Genomic DNA, 9,566 nt, shown 5'->3' with positions numbered 1-9,566 from the left:
AGTCCTCGATGGACATGCCCACAGGACAATCCAGTGTAGACAACCCTTCACTGAGACTCTCTTTCCAGGGGATTCTACGTTATGTGACATTCATAGTTGGAACTCTTCATCACAAACAGCCTCTCCCAAGTCAGCAGAAATGGACTGAATGTGATGACACCTTCAGATCAAGACAGCTAAATTACCAGATGAGAGAAGACCATGTTCCTGGGAACAGTAGAACCCATCCATTCCAGGAATGCTGGCTGTGTGAAATGGTGTGTCAGAGGCCCTACCACTTCCCTCTATCATCTTCCTTTGACATTTTACAGTTCCTTGTTTTGCTTCCTGACTCAGAATCAATCCAAGCAGGGAGCAACGGTGAATGTTAAATAGATGCCACTGTCCCCAGCAATCTCTGGCACAGTGGGACAGCACTGAAAGATGGGTGACTCTGAGGAAGACAGAGTACAGCAACTGAGTTCCCTGGGTAAGGCGGGGCTTGGATTCTAGAGACTTGGAGGGGGTCGAAGTGGCCAGCTTGAGTCTGTTTGCCAATGAACTGGTTCACATTCTGCCCATTCAGATGAGGAGCACCTGATAGCCAGCAGCACCAGATACTCCCTCCAAGGCTTCAGATTTCAACCTCCCTACATCCTCAAGAAAGCTGCAGGTAAAAGGAATGGGAAAGGGACAGGCTTCCTCCGTTGTCTCTGTCCTGGGGAGGGGGAAAATAGGAGTCTGGATCTGGAAGAGAGAGGGAAGAAGAAGATGAAGACTAGACCTCCGGGTCCTGTGGAGGATGGAGGCTAAGGCCTAGACTCCTTGGTCCTGTGGGTGGAGGCTGAGGACAGCACTAAAGTCTTAGGGAAGAGAACTCTGGGGGTGCTGTGGAATTAGAGGCTGAAAATGGGACTCCACTATCCAATGGAGGTAAAAACTAAAACAGAATCTTGCATCCTGAGGACATGTAACTTGAGAACTAGACTCCCGGGTTGCACAGAAGTAGATGCTAAAGTTAGAGTCCTCGTCTCTACTAAGCAGACATTATGTGCTTATATTCCTGACATTCTACAAGTGGGAGCTGAACGTTTAGAGTCCTGGGTCCTTGGGTGGCCACATCCAGGAGACTGAACTCCTAGGTTGTAAGGAGACAGAGGTTCAAAATGGGCCCTGAAATGTTCAAGGATGAAAAGCTGAGCTCTTCAGTCCTAGAGTGGTTGAGACTGGAAGGACTGACCTATATTCTGGAGATGTTCATCCTCCTGGATCATGGAAAGATGAAATACAAAGCTCTGGACTCCTGGGTCCTGGGGTGATGAAGGCTAAAAACATAGAGTGGTCAAGTTTGGGGTCCTGAAGAAGGGCATGCTAAGATGTTTCCTCAGAGATAGTGTAAAAGAATGTAAGTATTGGTGTTCAAGAGACAGACACTGAGGTTTTGGAATCTTGGGTCCTAGGAAGAATAAAAAATAAAGACTGGACTATAAAACTATGGGATTGTTGAGTCAGAAAAGATTCTTTTGTCCGAGAGAAGTGAAGGTTGGCATACAAGCAAAATGGGCCCCGGGAAGGTAGGAGCTGCAGATCTGAAAAAAGGATGCTGAAGTCTACGGATCATAGTTGGTCAGGGACACTGATAAACTCCCACCTCCTCTTCTACAGGGTATCTGTGCCATGGCCTTGTTCCCTTCGTGCTGCAGCTGATCTGCCTCACACTCTGTGCTATCCTCCTGCTGGCTATCCTTATCAAAGGTCAGCCAGGTCTGTGGGTGGGTTGGGGGCTCCCTGGTAAGACCCTTCAGCTGGGTACCAAGGCCCATGAGAAAGGTAGGCTAAAAGTTAGGAACTTTTAGAAAATTCTTAGAGCCCTTTCCACCTCTGGTGGTCCTGGATCCTCTTACCTTGGCCATTCAGTCTTCTCTGATTATTAGATTTTGTCTTCAAGATGTATTGAACCAGGTAGCTAGATGGAATCATTTGTCAAAGAAACATAAGGACCTGAGTTTGGATCCCAGAACATATGTGAAGCAGGACATGGTAGGCATACTTCTGTAACCGTAGCTATGGTGATATGGGCAGCACAGACAAAAGAATCCTGGAAACTTGCAGGCCAGCTAATCTGGCATATACAGTGGTGGACAAGAAACCCTATTTCAAACAAAGTGAGGGGTGAAGACTGACAGCTGTCTATACCCTGACTCCTCCAGTATGTGACAGCTTGTCCACAGTCACAAACATACACGTGCATGCATACCCACCTACACTTTTTAGAGCTCTTTTTTTTTTTTTTTTTTTTTTTGGTTCTTTTTTTTCGGAGCTGGGGACCGAACCCAGGGCCACCTACACTTTTTAAAAAGAGGTATTAAACTTGTTGGTTTTTTAGTGCCCCCGGTGGACAAGTTCAGGCCATGGCATAAAAAATGTTGAATAATTACAAATTGCTTTTCTTGTCACAGTCTCTAATGTTGCCTACTCCCAGGGACAGGAACAGGCAAAGAAGGAGAAGGTATACCAGGATGTGGCCCAGCTGAAGCCTCAAATAAGTGAGTGACTAGAGGAAAGAGCCCCCAGGGACTCAGCAGAGCATCTCCATGATACATGGGTTGACTTCAGCTATTACCCAGTTCTGAGCCTCCACTTTTTCCTCATTTGATTTGATAACTTTGTATAAATGTAAAGATGATGGGGTGGCGGAACGGTTCAGCAGTTACAACCACTTGCCATCCAGCCTTAAGAACTAAGATAGCTTCCTCTGAGTCCCCAGATAGAAGGAGAGAACCTATTCTCTCAAGTTATTATCTGACCTCCACATATGTGTTATGGCATGGGCATAACTACACACACACACACACACACACACACACACACACACACACACACAAATCAATTATTAACTAGTTAATTAATTAATTGGTTGGTTGAAATTAGAACCAATAGAAGTTGGTATTCATAGAGAACTGTGCATATGGTTGACTCTCAGACAAACTACAGATATCTGTTTTTGAACTCTCTTTTTTAAAGATTTATTCATTTATTATATATAAGTACACTGTAGCTGTCTTCAGATACACCAGAAGAGGGTATCAGATCCCATCACAGATGGTTGTGAGCCACCATGTGGTTGCTGGGAATTGAACTCAGGACCTCTGGAAGAGTAGTCGGGTGCTCTTAACCACTAAGCCATCTCTCCAGCCCTGTTTTTGAACTCTTAAGTTTATACTTCTTTCTTTTCGTGGTATGAGGTACCCTCTCAGGGAGTAGAGAAAGGAATGGCCTCCTGGGATGCTAGGAGTGGTTCCTCCAGGAACCACTGCTGGGATTGAAGGTTGGACAGGCACAGAAATATGAGCATCTAGTTACATGACCATCTTGATCCACCTCCCCCAACAGACCATCTGTGCCGCCCCTGCCCCTGGGACTGGACATTCTTCCAAGGAAACTGTTACTTCTTCTCCAAGTTCCAACAGAACTGGAAGGACTCTGTCACCAGCTGCAGAAAACTGGGTGCTCAACTAGTGGTCGTCAAAAGCGACGATGAGCAGGTAGGTACACCTCAGAGGGATCTAAACCATTTGGGTACATGTACCTGGCCACAGGCATCTGAGGAGACACGGTTTGCTAGTTGAATTGTGGATGAGTGCTACTTGCTTCACATGAAAAGGGAAGAAAAGAAGAGTAGAAAATAAAAATATCCCAAGTACCACCACCACCACCACCACCACCACCACCACCACCACCACCACCACCACAACCACCACTACCATCTCCATTATACACCATATGAACATGAGTGGGTGCCTTAGGTTAACACACAAAATGTAAATGGTTTCTGTTAGCACACTGGAAAGCACTAAATGACTTCCTTTATTTGGGCTTTTTAAAAAGTCCACTATCTAGCATTTGCCAATTCCACTCATGTAATGTTGCCACCCTGAAATTCAAGTTACCAATGGGACATGCCTCAATGCAGAGCTCAAAGGAGATCCAGTACGTGATCAAAAATGAAGAGCTGGTACAGTCCACTTCAGCATTTGTACCCAATGGTGAATTAAACCATCTGGCCATGCTCAGCACTCCTCATAAGGCAGACAGACAGGCAATGTTAACATGGCTCAGGAGAGGAAGTTCAAAGCAAACAGGATATGGATGTGGAAGCCATGAGACCTTGTGTTACCTTGGAAAGCTGAATATTAGACTGTAAGCAGAACTTCCTGCTAAGAGTCAGGGCAAAAGAGCAATAGGTGGAATACAAGGTATGCAACCTCTACCTGACTGCTTCTCTGCCCCTCCAGAGCTTCCTGCAACAGACATCTAAAGAGAAAGGCTATGCCTGGATGGTCCTGTCAGACCTGAAGCGTGAAGGCATATGGCACTGGGTGGACGGCTCACATCTGCTCTTCAGGTAGATCCAGGGGAGAGGGAGCAGCCTGCAGCACTGGGTGGCATGTTACTTCTGCTGCTGTGATAAAGATAACTTAAGGAAGAAATTATTTACCTGGTTCACAGATCCAGGGGACACCGTTCTTCATGATGGGGATGGCATGGCAGCAGAAGCTGAGGTGGTGGGTCACATGGCAACAGCAGTCAGGAAGCACAGAAGAAAGAAGTAGACCAGGCTATAAAGATTAAGGCCCAACCCAGTGATCTGCTTCCTCCAGTGCCTAAAGATTCCACAGCCTTCTCAAATGGGGTCAGCTAGGAACCAGATGCTCAAACACTGAGGCTATGGAAGACATATCACAAGACTACAAAAGGTGGCATTAAAAAATGTTGGCTAGAGTTCTTCCTTAGATGCGTCTCCAAACGCTAGTTCTCTAGGCGCAAAAGACATTTACTCAAGGAGGAAGGAGCTCTTCATAACCATACGCTGATAAGATGCCAAGTCAAAGACGGAGGAGGAATTTGCAGCCTACAGGAGTCATTTAAATGTAGGATAACAGAAAATCTATGTGATGGTGTTCTCTTGTTGCTGTAACTAAGTAGCTGATAAAAATCAATGTAAGGAATGGTTAACTTGGCTCAGTTTGAGGGTACAATCCATGATGGCACAGACTTACTGGCAAGAGCTTGAGGAAACTAGTTACTCTGCATCCATGGTCAGGAAGCAGAGGAGGAGAAATGAATGCTCTAAAAACAAAAAAGGAGAATGAAACAGACCCAGCCTACTTTTTCTATTATGTGTGTATACATGTGGCATGTACACATATGTGGGGGGTATGTGCATGTGTTGGGGGTGAGTGCATGTGTACATACATGTGCAGGGGTGAGTGCATGAGTGGGGGTGAATGTGTGAGGTGGGTGCATGTGTACATGTGTGGAAGTGGGTGCATAGTACATGTTTGGGGGGTGAGTGCATATGTACATGTATAGGGTGGGTGCATGTATACATGTATAAGGTGAGTGCATGTGTACATGTATAGGGTCGGTGCATGTGTACATGTGTGGGGGTGAGTTCATGTATACATTTATAAGGTGGGTACATTGTATATGTGTGGGGGTAGGTGCATTAAGCATATATAGAATGGGTACATGTTCATATGTGTGGGGGTGAGTGCCTGGAGAGGTAAATGTGTGGGATGGGTGCATGTGCACATGTGTGGGGGTGAGTGCATGTGTACATGTGTAGGGGTAGGTGCATGTATACATATATAGGATGAGTGCATGTGTGCATGTGTATGGGTGAGTACATGTATACATATATAGAATAGGTGCATGTGCACATGTTTGGGGTAAGTGCACATATACGTGTATAGGGTGGATGCATGTATACATGTGTGGGGATGAGTGTGTGTATATATGTGTGGAGTTGGTGTATGTGCACATGTGTGAGAATAGGTGCAGAAGCTAGCTTCTATTATCTTTGCAGACCATATTCTACCTTACAGTTTGAGACAGAGTCTCTCATGGAACCTGGGGTTTGCTACTGAGATGGACTGGCTGACTAGTAACTCAGGGACCCTCCTATTTCTGTACCCTACCCTACAATGCTGGGGTTATAAACACACAGCTGCTAGGTGGATGTGGTGATCCAAACACAGGCCCTCATGCCTATGCATCGAGCACTTTGTCCTTCAAGCAACCCTTCCAGATCATTACTTTATCCCTTTTATAAACTTAGACCCCAGCCCATGGGAAAGTGCTGTCAACATCAAGGCTGGATCTTCTTACCACTATAATCCAACCTAGAAACTCTTCAGACATGTGCAGACACTTGTCTCCTAGGTGATTCTAGATCCCATCAAGTTGACAATTAGTATAAACCATCACCGGTAGTAAAAGTTCTTGTTGCCATGGGAAACATTACTTGTTATACTCACAGACCCCAAATGCAGGAACAGACATCATGCCACAGGCATCACAGTAGGAAGTGCCTGGTCTTGTCAAAAGCTGTGGGATTAGGGTTGGTATGGGGGTTGAAGGCAAGAAATCTTATTCTGGTGCCCATCAGAATGAATGACTAAAGCTGTATTCCAGACTTAGGACTGGCCAGTATGGAGTGTCTACAGGGTTCTGGGGTGTAGATGCTGTTCCTGACCCTGTGGTATTTGGCCCTGGATAGGTATACAGTGGCTAAAAGTACAAAATCTTGGGAATGAAGGTGGTTAAGTCTGTGAAATCAGAGTTGGTTGGTTATATTTGAAGAAGGTACCCTCAGTGAGATGACCCCTTCAATCCAGGAATATCACAAGGATCATGGGCCAAGGTCAAAGGACTTGGATATCTCATTGACCCCAGAGTAGGTTACATCTGCTGTCATACATGCAGAGTAGGTGCAAAAGCATGCCACTTCAATGACAGAAGCATGGTCGAGGGGGCGGGTAATGGCTGAGTTGGTAAATTGCTTGTCGTGTTTGTGTTCTATTTATTTCTGTTGCTATTTTAAAATACCCTGATTAAAAGCAAGTTCTTGGGGGTTGGGGATTTAGCTCAGTGGTAGAGCACTTGCCTAGCAAGCGCAAGGTCCTGGGTTCGTCCTCAACTCCAGAAAAAAAAAAAGCAAGTTCTTGGGGAAATGGGTTTCATTCAGGTTACAAACCAGCATTGTGGGAAAGTTGGGGCACCAGAAACTTGAGGTAGTGACATCACATCCACAGTCAAGAACAGAGAGAAATGGATGCCTCTGTGTTCACTCACTTGTTGAATTTCTCCGCTCTTGACCAATTCATGGCCCCTTTCCTAGGCAGTGGTGCTGTTCATGGTATGCGGGGTTTTCCCACATCTCTTAAGATAACTGAGAAAATCTTCCACAGACAGACACACCCACAGGCCAACCCAATCTAGACAGTCCCTACGACTGTCTTTCCAGGTAACTCTAAGTTGTGTTAAGTTGACAGCGAAAACTAACCCTCACTGGGACAAGCACAAGGACCTGATTCCATCCCCTGAACCCACAGAAGAAAGCCAAGTATTTTGGCTTGTGCTTGTAATCTCAGAAACCGTGGATCTGATGCTCAGTGGACAGTCAGTGTGGTCAACTGCATTTAATTGGTACTTATGGTTCCAGGGGTTAGAGTTCATGGCCATCATGGCAGGGAGCATGGCAGCAGGAAAGCAGGAGTAGTGCTGGAGGAGCAGCTAAGAGCGCACATCTTAATCTGCAAGCACAAAACAGAGAGCTAGCTAGGAATGCTGTGGCCTTTTAAAACCACCAAGCCCACCCCCCACTCTACCCCCACCCTACCCCCACCCTATAGCATACCTCCTGCACTAATTCCACACTTTTTAAACCTTCCCAAACTGTTGCACCTACTGGGACCAAGCATTCAAATACATGAGCCTAGGGGTGCCTTTGCCATTCAAACTACAATTGGTTTTGCAGTTTCACGAAATATTGGAACAAAGGAGAGCCCAACAACGAATGGGAAGAAGACTGTGCGGAGTTCAGAGGCGATGGCTGGAATGATGCCCCATGTACAAATAAGAAATACTGGATCTGCAAGAAGTCTGCTCTGTCCTGCACTGGGAAATGATATGTCATCTGTCTGCAGCACCTGTTGCCAAGATGACCCTGCAGGGTGACTGAACTTAACTTGCAATCTATGCCAGTTCCTTCCTCTGTGAACATGAAGTTCTTAGCTACAGCTGTTTCCTCATTTGTCTTCTCTCTCTCTCTCTCTCTCTCTCTCTCTCTCTCTCTCTCTCTCTCTCTCTCTGTGTGTGTGTGTGTATGTGTGTGTGCCTGTGTATCTGTGTGTCTGTGTGTGTGTGTGTGTGTGTGTGTGTGTGTCTGTGTGTTTGTGTTTTAAAAAGCCAAGCTCAGGTGTCTTCCTTGGTGTCTATCTCTATCTCGTATTTTGCATTTTTACCCTGTTGATACTGGCCAATTTTGCTAGGAAGGGCTGGCCAGCACACCACAGGAATCCTCCTGTCTCTGCCTCCTCAGTAACTTGGAGGAGTTACTAGCCTTTTATAATATGGGGGTTGAGTCACACACTGGCGCTTAAGAGACAGTGATGATGGGGCTGCTGTGTAGCAGGAGGGATCCCTAGAAATAGGGTACTGTTGAACTGCTAGGTAGGAGGCCCTTTAAAGGACATATGGCTGGAGTGGGGCATAAGGAAAGGGTGAGCTGGTCAATCCAGATGGCCCACCCACAAGGCATTAGGCACCTCCTTGTCTAGTTATGTCTTCACAGCTTCTAGACAGAGGTGAAGAACAGGAAGGAGCCAGGACACAGAATTCCCTTTTGTCATTCCTGGCCCCCAGCAAGGACATTCTGGAAACAGTTACATCGGGGGTCCCTGCCCTATATATGCGTCTATATCCCCACCAGAACAAAATTAAGGCTGTACCCATTAAGCAAGGGGTCATACAAATCCCTGGAAATCTCTATTCCCTTTCAAGTCTCTGTAAAACTGACGGCTTGAGGGTCCTCCTGCAAACAAAATTCTGCAACACCTTTCTTTCCACAGCTAGCTTGTTTTGCTTTGCGTGATATCCCTAAGACCCACAGTGTGGAGTCTAGCATACATTTTCTTATTCACCCCTAAATATTATTCCATTGTGGGCTGGACCTAGCCCCTCCTCCCCTGCTCACACACATATGTAGCAGATATGCAGTTTGGTCTTCATGAGGATCCCCTAACAACTGGGACATGGCATTGGGGGTGAGAGTCCCTGACTCTGTTGCCTGCTTGTAGATCCTGTTCTCCTAACTGGGCTATCATATCTGGCCACAGAGGGAAAGGATATGTCCAGTCCGCACTGACTTGGTGTGCTAGGGAGGGTTGGTACCCAGGAGGGTCTCCCCCTTCTCAGAGGAGAAGGAAAGTGGGCAGAGGGGAAGGAATATGTGAAGGGGATGTTGGGAGGAGAGGGGTCACCATCAGGATGTAAAGTGAATAAATAAATTAATTAATGGGAAAATCTTCCATTGTGTGTGTGATGGTTATGTTTGGTTGTCAGCTAACAGGGTCTCCAGTCAACTGTGGAGCACATCCACGGGGGTGTTTTTTTATGTAAGAGGATTCTGATCTGTATGTGAGCGGAGAGGCATAGATATGCTCGCTGTTCTGGTCTATGTTTCAAGTTCCTACAATAATGGGCTATAACACGAAATCATAAGCTAAATAGACTCTGTCTCC

General features: G+C 46.1%; 1 protein-coding gene across 1 annotated transcript; it reads left to right on the top strand.

The window, feature by feature from the left end:
- The first annotated feature begins 399 nt into the window (after positions 1-399).
- Cd209c (CD209c molecule) lies at positions 400-9,348 on the top strand. The gene is given in 7 exon segments (NM_001431939.1): positions 400-469; positions 566-652; positions 1,645-1,734; positions 2,439-2,525; positions 3,373-3,524; positions 4,275-4,384; positions 7,802-9,348. Coding segments are annotated over 7 exon segments (723 nt in total). The 5' UTR covers positions 400-423; the 3' UTR covers positions 7,953-9,348.
- Positions 9,349-9,566: the final 218 nt, after the last annotated feature.

Source organism: Rattus norvegicus, chromosome 12 (genome assembly GCF_021556685.1).
Source record: "Rattus norvegicus strain SHRSP/BbbUtx chromosome 12, alternate assembly SHRSP_T2T, whole genome shotgun sequence".
Lineage (NCBI taxonomy): Eukaryota > Metazoa > Chordata > Mammalia > Rodentia > Muridae > Rattus > Rattus norvegicus.
This window is presented reverse-complemented; position numbering and strand designations above follow the sequence as displayed.